This window comes from Populus euphratica, unplaced genomic scaffold (genome assembly GCF_000495115.2).
Source record: "Populus euphratica unplaced genomic scaffold, PopEup_1.0 scaffold7.1, whole genome shotgun sequence".
NCBI lineage: Eukaryota > Viridiplantae > Streptophyta > Magnoliopsida > Malpighiales > Salicaceae > Populus > Populus euphratica.
In genome coordinates, this window is record NW_011499871.1 from 1240161 (window position 1) to 1257121 (window position 16961).

The 16961-nt window shown below is 29.5% G+C and overlaps 1 protein-coding gene across 1 annotated transcript; it reads left to right on the forward strand.

Moving 5' to 3' along the window:
* The first annotated feature begins 83 nt into the window (after window positions 1-83).
* NDHS (NAD(P)H-quinone oxidoreductase subunit S) lies at window positions 84-1006 on the forward strand. The gene has a single exon (XM_011028590.1). It carries the CDS (start codon window positions 200-202, stop codon window positions 887-889), a length of 690 nt encoding a protein of 229 aa, XP_011026892.1. The 5' UTR covers window positions 84-199; the 3' UTR covers window positions 890-1006.
* The last annotated feature ends 15955 nt before the right edge of the window (window positions 1007-16961 follow it).

The following is a 16961-nucleotide window of genomic DNA, read 5'->3' on the forward strand; positions in this document are numbered from 1 at the left end:
TTTTTTTCTTTTTTCTTTTCTTTACAGCAACCATGATGAGCCGGTGACACAATGCAATAGTAACATAAATAGATTAGTGACAACTGACAACCATTGAGTGACTGGAGGACTATCCATCAATATATCATTTGTGGCCAAGATTAGAAGAGAAGGCCCCTCTCCTTTCACTCTACAAGGCTGGCTTCTGTAACGCCAAACTATGGCTTCTTCCATCACCCTCCAAAGTACTCTACTTAGTTCCGGCTTTCTAGGTCAAAACAACATCCCCAATCATCCTCATAAACCATACTCATTGATCCCCAAAGAACATAGGTTGAAAATAAAAACATGTGCCAAATTCGACCCTTTTGAGATATTGGGAGGCAGAGGGCTCTGCAATGGAGAAAAAGGTGTGCAACAAGAGCTACAGAGAAACATTGAAGAGGAGGCACCACCAGCTGCTGGTGAAGAGGAGTATTCAGGTAAGTTGGAAATATCAAGTGTGCCGGAAGATGGTTTCGAAAAGGAGCTGATGGGATTAACAGGGGGCTTTCCTGGTGGAGAGAGGGGATTGGAAAAATTCATCGAGGAAAACCCACCTCCAAAGAAACAATCAGTTGCGAAGCTTACAGTCACAAACAAGCCAAAACCACCAGAATTGCCACTGTTGTTGCCTGGTATGATTGCCATTGTGAAGAACCCAAATAACCCATTTTACATGTACACTGGCATTGTTCAGCGAATCACCGATGGAAAAGCCGGAGTTATCTTTGAAGGAGGAAACTGGGATCGGTTAGTAACTTTCCGCCTGGAAGAGCTGGAGCGGAGGGAGAAGGGCCCTCCAGGCAAAAATCCCAGGTCCGCAATAATTGAAGAATTCTATGAAACCGAATCACAATCAACCACCTAGTTGCATTTTCCTGTTGCAAATAATGTTTGTTCATCTGCTTTATGTATGTGCCTGTTCCAGCTTAGAAAGAGCAATAAACTCCATTTAAAAGAAAAATGTCGCACCATGAAGGATCAATCAAGTATGTATGCGCCAAGAAAACTTTAATTACATTGAAAACTGTATTTGTTGTCTTGTCCCGAATCAATACAAAAATAAAATTATCATTTTAAGAAAAATGAATAATTCAAATTGACTCGATGATCCACTGGTTATTTTTCGAATCAAATCTCCAGAACCTATTTAACGTGTCTTTAGCAATAATTGAACACGTGTTTAGAAAACATTGGATATCATAAGATCAGTCACTTCAAAGTGATTCAGCCGACCACAACATTGTTGAAATCCTTTTTACTTCCGCTTCGTCTGTATCTTTCTATATATGTGTTTTCTTCTTCTTTTATCTTCAACCAACATGATTGATATTCAACTTGCTAATCCGGTCCAACACTATATATATATATATATAAAAGGGCTGAAGTAATATTGTACATATCCATTGTAAATTTTATGTGTTACATGGTTATTAAACATAATTCAAGTTATACAATTAAAATTTATATTGGGAGTTTTTAAGTTTAGATCCTAAAAGAATATAGTAAAAATTCAGAAATAGAAAATAATTAATCCTTGCATGCTTTAGGAATGGAAATAAAATCGAATTAGCTTAGTTTTTAAGATTATTATGTTATATACGTGTGTGCTTAAGCGTGTGTAAACTTAATTACATTGAAAACTCAAAAAAAAGTTAACACATCGCACATAGTAAAACAGTCATGCCCACGTGGAATTCTCTTTTCATTTTTTTCGCTTTCAATATGTACATATAAAAATAATATTGTTCTCATTTCACAACTTGTTAATCCATTTTTTATAACATTGGTTCTATCAAGGTAATGAATGACTTGTACAAATTTTCCATTCACGATCAATATCCAACTTTAATGTATTTTTTTTAATCAAACTATAATTTATTACTTTATTTTCTTGTGTCTATTAGATAAGTATGTGATATTTTTATAGCGAGGCCCGTTATTTATAAATTGAGAAAAATCAATATTTTTTTTAAAAAATAATATCATTGTAAAACTGATTTTTACCGAAAGAAATTTAATGCTGAAAAATGTTCCATGTCTAGTTATTTTTAAGTCTTGCATTCATATTTTTTGTGATGGGATTGCAAGGGTATAAGTTACTTAGAGGTTGTTTGGAAATATATTTGGAATTATGTTTTTTAAAAAATATTTTTTATATTTTTTTATCACTTTGATATTAAAATTAATTTTTAAAAATAAAAATATTATTTTATTTTATTTCAAAAAATAATATTTTAAAAAATAACGTTTCGTAAACCATCTTTCAAGCTGGAGTACAAGCAACGGGAGCTCTATGGGCGTGAGGGGTTGGACTCTTTATTAATGGGCTGGGCTTGATATGCTATTAATTGAGGATATAGCTCCTTAAACTGGACTCTGAAGTCTTATACTTGTTCCAAACTCATTCCATGTTTAATTATTAGCCCATTGTATCCTTCTTTGTTTATTAACAAAGCTTCAAACGTTAGGCCGAACGATTCCGAGCCCATCTGGCAGTCCGGGGGCTTCAGGCCCATCACTGTCAAATCTCTGCATCAGCCATGCTTTTACCCTCTTTTTTCCCCATATATAACAACAAAAATGGCAGTCTAGCTTTCATCAAACTAAAAAAAAAGGTCTGATCACGAAATTCAATACGGTTTTTGAGAGTTTGTTAGATTTTAAGTGTTTTTTTTTTTCAGAAATATATTGAAATAATATTTTTTATTTTTAAAAAAATATTTTTGATATCAAAATAATAAAAAAAGTAATCTTAATCAAAAAATATATTTAAAATTTTTGGAAAACGTGTTTCCGAAACGTTACCCAAGTCTTTTTGAAGCTAGGCATCAAATAAAACCACCATCAAACGCGGAACAAGGGCTTGACTACGATATGTTGCTGGCCAGTAGCTCATGCAATGACAAACATCGATTCTAGCCAGTTGTCCGCGGCAATGTCTCCTTCACGGTGAGTTCAATGAAACGGTCACCAGCGGCGTGAAACGCAATGGCAAATCAGGACACGCGAGCTTTCAGTCCACCGCTATAGTCTTCTCTTGTCATCAAAACATTTACTACGCCCAAAAAATTGGTTATCTGTTAACAGTGAAATTGACTTTTCAACGTGGCATTGCTAACATGTTCTGCTATTTTTACTTACTAGCAACTTTTTTTAAAAAAGAAAACTGTTCTTTTAATAATAACAACTTTACTTTTTAAAATATATTGTATAATTTATTGTACATTAATAATAAATCCCAACATAACGAACGTATTGATTGCTGTGCGGTTCTCCAAAGGTGATATGCTCTTTTCTTTCCTGCTGCAACTCACATAAAAATTTGCAAAATGGAGAAGTAGACCATAAAAATTCTTCGGCTCAGGTAACGTTGGCAAACATTCTAGGACAAGTTGCATCGCTGTCTGTATAACAATTCAAAGAAAAAGAAGGGCTTTCTATCAGGATTAAGATGTTGATTGATTTGATTAGCACTTAATTAGCCGGGACGCATTAAGGGACTTTCATTGAGAAAGGGAGCCTTTCCTTTTCTTTTTAATACAGTAAATTTTTTTGATAAAGTAGAAGATTTCTAAAATATATTTGGAAAATTAACACACTTAAAAGCTATTTATGAATTGTTTTGAATTAAAAAATAGACATGTTCAGGAGCGTTTTAAATCTGTCCACGAATAATCTATATTCATCTACAAGTTAAAATAAAAATGATATTGGTCTTTCCCAAATCTTTTTAAATATTACAAACACAACCTTAAGTTGGATAAGATGAAGAAATTATTAGAAATAATTATATATTATAATAATTATAGATAAATATATAGTTAGTTTAATTTTTAATAAAATATTATATTATTTTAAATGTCTGTATATATTTATTATTTATAATTTAATATATTATGTGGTGTTTATGTAAATTGAGTTTTAATGATAGAAAACTAATTATTTATAATTGTGTGAATTGCTCTTTTTTTTTTGCATGGAGTTGATGATAGAATGGACTCCTTCTGAATATATTTATTAGAGGAATTGAAGGTACCATTTTCAAAACACGAGTTGTAAATGACATTTATTATTTATAATAATTGAGTTGTATGTAATATCGGTGATTTTTTTTAATTATACTAGATTTTTAATTATTTTTATGTTTTTATTACTTTATAAATTATTTTTTTTAAATGTGCTAACTTATCAAAACACTGTCGGAGTCTTATTTCCATCTTTGCCTGGAACAATGATAAGTTTAATGCGGTTTGAGAACACATTTGAAATTATATTTTTTTAAATTTGATTTTTTATTATCTTGATATGTGGATTCCAAAAATATTTTTTTTAAAAAATAAAACATTATATATTTTTTAAAACTTTAAAAACTAATATTACTATACTACCAAACATTTTTAACAGAAGGGGCTTTCGAGTTTCAAAAAAAATACTTAATGATTCTACTTGAGTATTCTTTTGTTTTACCGGGGTTGAATAAAAGTAGTGTTTGATTTTGTAGTTAAATTTATTTTTTTAAATACCTTTTATTTAAAAAAAATATTAAATTAATGTTTGTATGTATTTTTAAAAACTTTAATATACTAATATGAAAAAAATTATAAAAATCATCTTAATATATTATAATTAAAAACAATTTTAAGAAAACATTATACACAACGTTAAAAAAAAAAAAAGAAGCACAAAGTCAAACAAGAATATTAGCAAGCAAATATTTAACTTGTGGTTTGGGGCACGGGAAATCTTATTTTATATAAAAAAACATTGAAATTCTGATAATAAAATCAACAATACCATTAAAAAAATCTTGATAAAATGAATTCAACTATTATAGGATATGCGGGGTGTTGGGTCTCCGAGAGTGTGTGTTGAAAACAGGATTTACTTCTATTTTAATGCATAATGTATTATTTTCTTTTATTTTAATGCATAATATATGCAGCAGGCATGGCGAGGGAAGACGAAGAAGAAAAAGGGCTCACCTGGCAAGGAGGTGAGGTGGTTGGTGGCCTGTCTAGTATCCTGGGTGGTGGCTGGAGGCAGTGGTGCAACCAGAGTTATGTCGGAGAGAGAGAAACTTAAAGGGAAAAAAGGAAGATAGGAATTAAAGGTTGGAAGTTGTTTTTTGCGGACTTTAAACCTTGATTTTTTCATTGGAAAACTATTCCGTAGATAAATATGCATAGATATTTATTAACCTATGAATTTAATCACAAAATTTTTAATTCAAAGAATAAAAAAATAAGATTTAATATTTAATTAAAATACGAAATTCCAATGTATAGTGTGAAAAAACATGTATGAACAATAATTAAAAAATACCCGCGATTATAATTTTATTTGGGCCAGATATTAAATTAATAAGAGAAATGGGAATTTTCATAAACTGAACAAAAACAATCCCTTCCTCTTCGATGTTGCAAAGCGGACTGGAATTAAAGAAAGATGAGGGAGCATGTTCAATTTATCTTCATTTTCAAATATTAAATTAATATGAGAGAGGGGTGTTTTTAAAAATTGAGCAAAAACAACCCCTTTCATCTTTGTAGTATTGTGGCATCCCAAAATCGACATCCTCGGCATTAGCAAGGTGAAGACCGTCGTTCTGGAAAATCCAGACCAGTAATATATTGATATTTGTTTATAGAAATTTAAACATGTTAACATAATATCTAACATGGTATAATAAATTATTTATATTTATAAAAAAAGTTAATATTATTAAAAATAAAAAAAATACAAAATAAATATATAAAAAAGAAAAATTACATTTATTTAAACTCAACTTTCAGCTCATTTCTGTAACAACAGCAGGGCGTTCCTTTTTCTTTCTTATTTTTTTATATACACTCACTATTATTTCTCTCTCCATCTCTTATTTTGCTTATAAACAATACTTTTATTTATAGGTATCAATTATAAAATAACATTCACAAATTATAACATGATATATAACATTAATAATAAAAGCATATCATTTGTATAATTTTATTAATGATTGATGTAATTTAACCATACACTTTTAATAATAACAACTTTACTTTTTAAAATATATTGTATAATTTATTGTACATTAATAATAAATCCCAACATAACGAACGTATTGATTGCTGTGCGGTTCTCCAAAGGTGATATGCTCTTTTCTTTCCTGCTGCAACTCACATAAAAATTTGCAAAATGGAGAAGTAGACCATAAAAATTCTTCGGCTCAGGTAACGTTGGCAAACATTCTAGGACAAGTTGCATCGCTGTCTGTATAACAATTCAAAGAAAAAGAAGGGCTTTCTATCAGGATTAAGATGTTGATTGATTTGATTAGCACTTAATTAGCCGGGACGCATTAAGGGACTTTCATTGAGAAAGGGAGCCTTTCCTTTTCTTTTTAATACAGTAAAGTTTTTTGATAAAGTAGAAGATTTCTAAAATATATTTGGAAAATTAACACACTTAAAAGCTATTTATGAATTGTTTTGAATTAAAAAATAGACATGTTCAGGAGCGTTTTAAATCTGTCCACGAATAATCTATATTCATCTACAAGTTAAAATAAAAATGATATTGGTCTTTCCCAAATCTTTTTAAATATTACAAACACAACCTTAAGCTGGATAAGATGAAGAAATTATTAGAAATAATTATATATTATAATAATTATAGATAAATATATAGTTAGTTTAATTTTTAATAAAATATTATATTATTTTAAATGTCTGTATATATTTATTATTTATAATTTAATATATTATGTGGTGTTTATGTAAATTGAGTTTTAATGATAGAAAACTAATTATTTATAATTGTGTGAATTGCTCTTTTTTTTTTGCATGGAGTTGATGATAGAATGGACTCCTTCTGAATATATTTATTAGAGGAATTGAAGGTACCATTTTCAAAACACGAGTTGTAAATGACATTTATTATTTATAATAATTGAGTTGTATGTAATATCTGTGATTTTTTTTAATTATACTAGATTTTTAATTATTTTTATGTTTTTATTACTTTATAAATTAATTTTTTTAAATGTGCTAACTTATCAAAACACTGTCGGAGTCTTATTTCCATCTTTGCCTGGAACAATGATAAGTTTAATGCGGTTTGAGAACACATTTGAAATTATATTTTTTTAAATTTGATTTTTTATTATCTTGATATGTGGATTCCAAAAATATTTTTTTAAAAAAATAAAACATTATATATTTTTTAAAACTTTAAAAACTAATATTACTATACTACCAAACATTTTTAACAGAAGGGGCTTTCGAGTTTCAAAAAAAATACTTAATGATTCTACTTGAGTATTCTTTTGTTTTACCGGGGTTGAATAAAAGTAGTGTTTGATTTTGTAGTTAAATTTATTTTTTAAATACCTTTTATTTAAAAAAAATATTAAATTAATGTTTGTATGTATTTTTAAAAAATTTAATATACTAATATGAAAAAAATTATAAAAATCATCTTAATATATTATAATTAAAAACAATTTTAAGAAAACATTATACACAACGTTAAAAAAAAAAAGAAGCACAAAGTCAAACAAGAATATTAGCAAGCAAATATTTAACTTGTGGTTTGGGGCACGGGAAATCTTATTTTATATTTTGTTGTAAAGATAAATGGTGTGTACAGGCAACTTCGTGCTGGCTGCACTTGCTAGCGCACTGATAAAACGTGGAGTTCTCCCCCATCATCCTATGAGAGCTATTAATTACATTTCTCCAAGGCAGGACTCGAATTTAAGTATAGACAGTATTGAATTCAAATATTGAGCGGGAAGAAGGAATGTTCATACTGCACCAAATGGTTGTGGACACATGGTTGATTTTATTTAGGCTTTGAATATTTGAATAATATATATATATATATATATATATAACAGTAGAAAGGACATGCATAATTCGAGCTCCAATTAGTTCCAATCCTCTACCCTTGCTGCCTGATATCATCATATTATTACAAATGAATTCCCATCCATTTCACCAACCGTATAGTATGAGGTTAAAGCTTTCGCAGCAAATACAATTAAATTATCCCAAAATAAAGCAGCATGCTATAGCAATGTTTAAGAGTGTGTAATTTAAAGGGTTTTTAGTTATAAATATATCAAAATAATATTTTTTTAAAATTATTTTTAACATTAATATATTAAAATAATTTAAAACTATAAAAAATAAATTAATTTTAAATATATTTTTTTTAAAACATACGGTTTCAATTACATTTTCAAACACTGCAACAAAAGAAGCAAGAATCTTGCCTTTGCCATTGCACGAGAAATGCCTCCTCTAGGAGGTTTAACAAGTTTTAAGCTAGATAATAGATGTCAATCCATCAATCACATTACTAAAATAGCACGTCGCTTCATTGAATATATAATTAATTTATTATTTTTAAAAAAATGGATAAGAGAGCAAGTTTATTGGAATGTAAAGGAAAGGTAAAAACATACAGAGAAAGCTCGGAGCCCAAAGGCACAAAAAGTCTTGAAAATTATGTCTACCTCAAGACCAAGTAATTGTGATGTTATCTCAAGTTGATTACAAAGAAGACTTTGAACTTTTCAAAGATGCTAAAGATTTCGTCTTCTAAGGTTTCCCCTAAAATTAAGTTAAGTTTGATGGATCATGACTTCAATGATGTACACATGGATATAGATAGATACTGTTAAATATTTCTTTATATTTATATCAAGTAATTAACGGTTTAAGGCTTGTTTTGGAATATGATATATAATTTTTTAATGTATTTTTTATATATTAAAATAATATTTTATTTTTAAAAAATATTTTTAACATTAATATGAAAAAAGATGTTAATTTTTTTAAAAAAATTCACTTGTCTTGCGTTGCAACGTTACTATCATTTCACGTGTAAATCACGACTGCCTTTAAGTTGCCAGTGGTTTCAAATTACACCCTTTATAACAGTACTCCATGCTCCATTTACCTAAGCCAGTGTCGCCCTCTATATATACACTCTTCACTTTTAGTTTCAAATGCCACAAAACATCCTTTGTAAAATTTACATCTCCATTTTCCACTCTGCCCGCCATTTTTCTTGGTCTCAAGATGTTTACCTGTCTGGCCTCTTATTTTAGTAGCATAGTATTAGACAGTACAGAAAGCATTAGAAGAAGCAGGGGAACGAACTTGATATATAGAGATGAGCTGATGAAGAAGACATCACCAAAGAAGATAAAGAAGGGCGATGATTGCTTGGCAAGTAAAGAAGACAATGAGAGGAAGAAATTGGAGACAAGAGGCTGCGCCGGCAGTGCTGTGGAGGTGAAGGGTGTGGTTAGAGTGAAGGTTAGAATGACAAAACAGGAAGCATCTCGATTAATGTCCAAGTGCAAAGAAGGAGGGGTTCTTGAATTCAAAGATGTTGCGCATGAACTTGCACAACTTCCTGTTGATCGTGTTAGCGTTTTATCCTCTGTCGGTGGCTATGGTGGTGTGCTTCAGACTATCCCTGAAGAGAACTAGTTTCAACGACATGCACTTGTTTCCTTAATGGAAGTTAAATTCCACAAATAGAGGAAGTTAGTGATTGTTGCTAGCATACATGCATACATGTATACGTATACGTATACGTATGTATTTCAGTGGTCGATCGACAAGGGGGTGGCACAAAAATTGTCATCGCAATGGTGGATTATAGGATTCATTAGTTTGCTCCTTGAAAGTCAAAGTCATAGGTCTCGTTAAGGATAGACTTGGGCTGACAAAGTTGGCCCAAAATACACGGCAACAAGGCCCATTCAAATTGTCCTTCTGAATCCGAACAAATCATTTTTATCTATGGCTCTGTTTAAAAATACTTTCTTGGAAATGCACCTCGCAATTAACAGTGCACTAAAACTAAAACACGTGGGGAGATTACTGTGTCTATAAATAGTATTTTCCCTACTAAAACATGTTTTAGCGTGGCTTTATAAAAAATATTTTCCCTACTAAAACATGTTTTAGCGTGGTTTTATAAAAAATATTTGTTTTTGTTTTTGTTTTTGTTTTTGTTTTTGTTTTTGTTTTTGTTTTTGTTTTTGTTTTTTTTTTTTTTTTTATTTTTTTTTTTTTTTAATTTTATACTTTAATATTAAATTAATTGAGAATTAAAATTTGTAATTTATTTTATTTTCTTTCTATTAGATTATTTTGATCTTGTAACCCGAGAATAATACTTAACATGTTAACCTGAGTTGATTTGAGTTGTTTTTTATTTTTTTAATTTTATCATTGAATATTAAGTTAGTTGAGAATTAAATTTTATAATCTGTTTTAATTTATTTTTTATAAAAATATCTTGATCTCATGATCAGGGTTGTAAGTTTTAGCATTTTAACTCCAGGTAAATCATACCATTTTTTAAAAAGATTATCTTAATCTCATGTCCTTCATCATTAGATTTGCTTTTTATTGGGTTCTCTTTATCTCATGACTCGTATTATAGGTTTGGCTGGTCAATCCAATTAACTTAAATTTTTTTAATTATTTTTTTAATTTTAATATTTAATATCATGTTTGATTAAAAAATAAATTTTATAATTTATTTTAATTTTAATTTGATAAAATTATTTCTATCTCATCATATTAAAATTGTGTAGTTTTCTTTCAATTTAAATATTTTTGAAAATAGTTACTAACCAAAACAAGTCAAAAGGAGAAAAGAAAGGTGAAGTGCGACAATAAAATGAACAAAATTATTAAATTCATGAATTGACTAGTAAAATCATAGGATTTTTTGAGTCAACTCAAATATAACATGCAAAATTAGGTAAAAAAACTCAACAATTAGCAAACTCGATCAAATTCAGTTAAACTCGGTAAATTCGGATTGAGTTTACCGAGTTTAACAAAATTAACAAAAATTATTCACTTTGAGATTGCATCTTCATCTGTAAAGTTTCTGAGTGCAGCCCCCTCACCTTCTCATCCAACTGGTCTTGGGCGTGCTGCACCATTATTGAAACCTGCATCCAAGGCAACCTTACAACTTCGTGTTAATGGAATTGTTTCTCATACATAATCCCAACAAATTAAAGATCCTATAAATAAGAAATTAGAAGAGTTTAATGAGACGTGTGAAAAACTTCAAATAATCAAGGTAGGATTGTTGCAGCTTGCATATAGACTTGGACATACTCCCCATAATGTTGTTGTTACACAGGTTTTATATAAGCTGTGATTAGCTGAGCAATTATATGGTAGAAATGGTGGTCGTGTTGCTCGTCTTGATCATGTCAATGCCATAGCAAAGCATCTTGACGTTGTTGGACAAGAATCTCTCAATTTCTCTTGTACAACTATGGTTCTTAAAAAGACATATAATGGTAACAGTGTTGCTATCAACTCTATATTTGATGAAGTGAAGTTATAAAAATACTTTATAGTTGTTGGTTAATGGTTGTATTGCTAGGTATTGGTAAAAATACAACTATCAACTTTATATTTGATGAACTAAAGTTTGGCATCGATACTTTGTAAATGGTCAAGTTTGCTTTACAGACGTTGGTAAAGATACCCTTGAGGTAAAAATGCTTTACAATATTGATTTTAGTTGGTTATTAAATTACTTATAATTAGATTGTTTATTTTAAATTTATTAATTATTAATTAATAAAAAATTACTTAAATTATATATAAATTTATATTTGAATCATGTATTTTAAGGTATTTAAATTATATGTAATTATATATGAATTTATATTTGAATCATATATTTTAAGGTATTTAAACTATGCATAAATTTTTATTTGAATCATATATTTTAATAAACTTGAATTTTATATGAAAAAGCTTTCCATATGATTTTATGATTTATTTTTACAATCTAAATTTTTACAATTTAAATTTATTTTATATTTTTTATAGCATGCTAAAAATATATTTTTGACAACTTTAAATATCAAGAATACGAGGGAAGGCTGTACGAAAGAGGGAGGAAAAGGAAGCACAAGAAATTAAGGCATTGAATCATAAACAATCCACAAAAGCTTCACAACATCAAAAGATAGAATAAGAAAAATTGACATAATTGTCTTAAAGGCACATCCATATTGTTCATTCTCAGAAAGTGCAGTGGATGGTAAGAGGTTACTTGTCGCCCCCACCAAGAAGCTAGAAATGGTCAAAAGTAGGTGCTTAAAACCATGATTTGCTTTATTGGTTTGATTAAGTCTTCCACTTTTTCACTGGCCAGTTATATTTGATTTGTCATAGACCGTAAGGCGAAGCAACTTAATCGGTGATTTATAATATATGTGAGTACTTTTTGTTTCAAGTGCTTGTTGGAGCGAGAAATAAAAATAAGTAATTTACTAATCATTTAATAATATTAACGTTGCGAGCCTGCAGATCTCTTGATGATGCGATTAAGCAACCTCTAATAATAGATAATAATATGAAAATTAAAAATTAAGATTTGATAGAATCTTTAATTAGAGATAACTATATATTCGAAAATAAAAAATATAAGAAAAAAAACTTGAATCTTGAGATAATTTTATATATAAGAATCCTAAATATATGAATGATATTATAAAATTAATTAATCTTTAATAAATTAATATACAATCTTTATTCTTACAGAGAATAATTATTTTTCTAAAAACAAATAGGAAAGAACTCACCTCCATTCTTTAACTTGTTGTTTATAAAAACATAATATAATTTTTTTAATTAATAAATTTTTTTGGGTTAACAGCTAACAAGTAGAAACAAGTAATTAATTAACATAAATTTAATAATAAAATAATTTTTTTAAAAAATATTTGATAGGCAAAAACAAATCTAAATTAAAAAAATAATCAACATTAAATAAATAAATAAAAATAAAATTTAACTAAAATTTATCAATATAGCTAAAATCTCTAATTCTCACCGACAGATTTCAATCATCATTCTAAACATGTCGGCATGCAAGGAAGAAGAGTATAAATACTATTGAATCATAAGATTGACTAGCGATTTAGAAAAATTTTGTGCTCTAATTAATTATCAGGCTCGCAAAACTTACAGTTGAGCACACGGAGTCGGCATGCATAGCATTTTTCAAGTCTGCTCGATTTCATTTAGCAAAAGTAATATAATGAAGCTAAAAATTACAACCTTCCAGATAATGATTAAGTATATATCCATTCATCCATATTCTATAGCTCTTCGTAAGCAAAAGCATAATTACATGTACATTTGGGTCATGATCCAAATGAAAAAACCTCACATGAGAGCACTCAAAATGGGGAAAAAATTATATTATATATCCTCTTCAAACGACTCGTCTCTCGTTCTCAAGCCCTTCAGGACTTTCCACGATACTCTCCAAAGAGGGTTTCCATGTCTTAACTTTCATTGATCTCCCTCTCTCTATCTCTCCCAAAACATCTTCTAGCTTCTTTCCTCCATTGACCTTTAGCCGAAACAGTAACCACTCTAGCTCCTCCTTTGTAAGCACGACCTTAACCTTAATACTTGAACCTTTCTCAAAGTTACCACTTTCCTTCACGAACTCTAGTTTCGTTTCCTGGTCAAGCTCCTTCATGTTATCATCCTCTTCATGTTGCCTTCTTGTGCTAGGCTTTATGCAATTTCCCATATTTTGAAGTGAAAAGGGAAGAAGAAGAAGAAGCTCTCGACGTATAATTACAGTACCCAAAATGGTTTTGGGAGCTCAAAAAATGAAGAATAAAAGGGAAAGGTACAACAATGGAAAAGTCGGTGCCAAACGCTTCAACTTATGAATATGAGGTGGAAGGGAGTCATGGTATTTATAGGGGTTAGGTGCCCATATATAATTTACGTAGAATTTCTTAAACATGAATAATGATTTTTCTATTTGCTAAGAGACACTAAATTTCAAGGAATATGACACAACTACTTGTGTGCCATTTTATTAAATTAGTTACGTACATTTATTTGTTTTTCTTTGTAAGTAGTTGGGTGCTAGCCAAAGAGAGAGCTGCATGTCTGGTCTCTTGAGTCTTATCAGCTTCTACATTTATTCATTGTAATTATTTTCCGCTATTTTTAAAGAATCCATGGTCCCATTGGGAGAATTTACTTCTTAACAACGAAAGATTCTTCAGGAATAGCTATATATCCAAACACAATAAAACACCTTTCGATTCGAAAATGTTTTTATTACTCCCCTGATAGACACAGGAAGCCGATAGAATTGTTGTTTGAGACCTTGAATTATGAATATAATTAATGGAGATGGTAGCGACTTTGAGTATTAAGCTGTGAGAAAGAGGCAGCACTTAAGTAGAAAATATATAGCATATCTTTTTCATGATCGAGATTTTACCAACTCCAGATTATTAGACTACACCGCAGTGAAAGTTGAATAACGAGGCCCGTAATTTATTGGATGAAGAGAATTCAAACTTTCATCGCTTGGTTATTTTATTATTGTTTAATTATTAAGTTTGTCGTTTTGCAGCAGAGCTAGGGCACAGTACCTTCAGCAGGCTCATTGTCACATGACCTAATCACTCAAAATCATAATTAATAATTCATAAATTATAACTATTTAGGTGATGGTAAAATAATAAAAATCTAGAATTAAAGGATTTATTTTATTTATGATTTTAGGTTTAATGATATGGTAAAATAATAAAAATCTAGAATTAAAAGTTTATTTTTTTTATGATTTTAGGTTTAAGTTCTTAATTGTTTATATAATGACAGATTTATATAGTTGTTAATTTTAAAATCCGTAAAATTAATCATGGTGCACGCAAGCTGATCCAAACAACTACATTAATAAAAAAAATTCAGAAAGTTGAGAATATTTTCCTAAACGACCATGCCTAATTTTAACTTGAAGGATGTCTCACGCTGACAATATCTTTGAACCAGCATTTATACTCCATTGCTACTTAGCAGTGTCGGCTGCCCTCCATTTTTGAATTAATGCATTTATAAATAATAAAAAGATTATTTTTTTTACAAGAATTTAAAATTTAAATACTAACGATAATAATAAATCTATTTGGTTTCTTTTCCCATGCATTGTGAAAACATTCAGCATCTAGGGGCATCTTTTTCTTTTTTAATTTCCTGAAGTGACCCGGGTTTGTCTGCCATCGCTTTGGATCTTGCTAAAGCATCAGAATACTTCAGAGACATGGGAAGGGAGAAATGGTTTCTTTTATTGACATAGAATATTGAAAAACTGAAGCACACTTGACTTGTTTTCCACAATTTCGCATGGTTATGGTCAGAATTGAAAGCATAATTTTTTCTGCCAGACAGCGTGTTACCCAGAGGTCAACAAAACCCGTTCACAGGTGTGAACATGACTATGCACATGAATATCCGTCCTGACCATGCGCAATGTCAAGGTTTGATATGGTAAACAAAGTGGACTGTTTTGGCCATGTGTCTGTACTGATGTTCATCGGCATGACCTCAGCTCCTCCGTTCTCAATTTTCGTGTTCGGAGCCACTAGTTATTCCTGCTGAATTCTCGATTGTCAAGTATGATTCGTCTGCTGAATTCTCGATTGTCAAGTATGATGCATGCATGCGTCCATCATGCTCTTTACGGTCATTTGAAAGAGTCACAGAAAAAAAATTGATGTAAAATATCATCTCTGAGTTTCTTGTTAGGCTAATGCTTCCTTGAGCTGAAACAGTCAAGCTGAAGTACAGCGTTAACTTCAATAGGAACCTCAGATCTTGTGGAAGAGCATTGTCGTGGGAACGTTAAACTCGGTTGTTTAAGAACTTGATTATGATTTATTTAGCAAAATCTCAACATCTTTAGCTAGTTTCAACTTATGATTGCACTAAAAAAAGAGGGACAAGAAAAATCCTCTCGACTCTTGGATGTCTTTACCCCTTGATGGCTCTTTGGAGAAACAGGCACCCTTGCAGTTATCGTTGCAAACCTTCTTAATGAGTCTCCGTCGTGCAGTTGTAAACCGACCCATAATGACTATTTGACAGTATTGAGGAGAGTCAGAACATGCTATTTGAGGTAATCATGACATTCGATGACGTTTTAGAGAAAAGTTCAGAATCGTCTAGTTTTTGTTTTTTATCTAACCACGAAGAAAATTTTTTTTTGTTAGATAAATAATTTTTTTAATTGAATCTATATATAATTACATTTTAAATTTTTATTTTGTAAAAATTAAAATGACTTATTTTTTTATTGATAAAGACTTGTTTTTCATTTATTTTGCTTGCAAAAATTTATTTTATGATAAATTTAACCTAATATATTTTTTAAAAACCTTTTTTTAATTATAACTAAAAGTATTTTTTCTTTTTATAAACCATGACCTCAAAAACAATTCTAAGATCAAACACACACTTAAACTCCACCAGAAAGAAATAAAAAAGCACAACAAATCATTCCGAGTCATCTAACTAATTATTACTAAAACAACTAAAAAGCATGGGACAGTTTAACTATATTTATATAAACAATAAACCAGATTAATATATTATTTTAATTATTTCATTACCATATTTGCATGGTGGCTCAATGGTTATTGCGCGCGTCAAATGTGGGCTACACGGTGTTTTATTAATTAATTTAATTTTGATGTCGTTTGTCTCTATTTTTTATTAAAAATAAAACGAACAAAAAGTCATTATAAAAATAAAAGTAAAAAAGCTTAGGCCCACCCACACATAGGCTTTGTGGTGACATGCTCTTTGGGTTTCTGTATTAGTTATTTGGTTTTTTTGAATTTTTATTTAGATTTTTTTAATTTTATTTTTTAATATGAAGATTTTTTTTTTTAGATTTTACAGATTTTTTATCTTTTTTTTTTTTCAATTCTATCTTTTAATATAAGTTTTTTATTTTTATTTTATCATTTAGTATTGGGTGTTGATACTAAATCTATTTGATTTTTTTATCATATAATAAAAGTTTGACTTTTTTTTAATCTTTCAGTTTTTAGTTTTTAAATTTCATCCTACAAT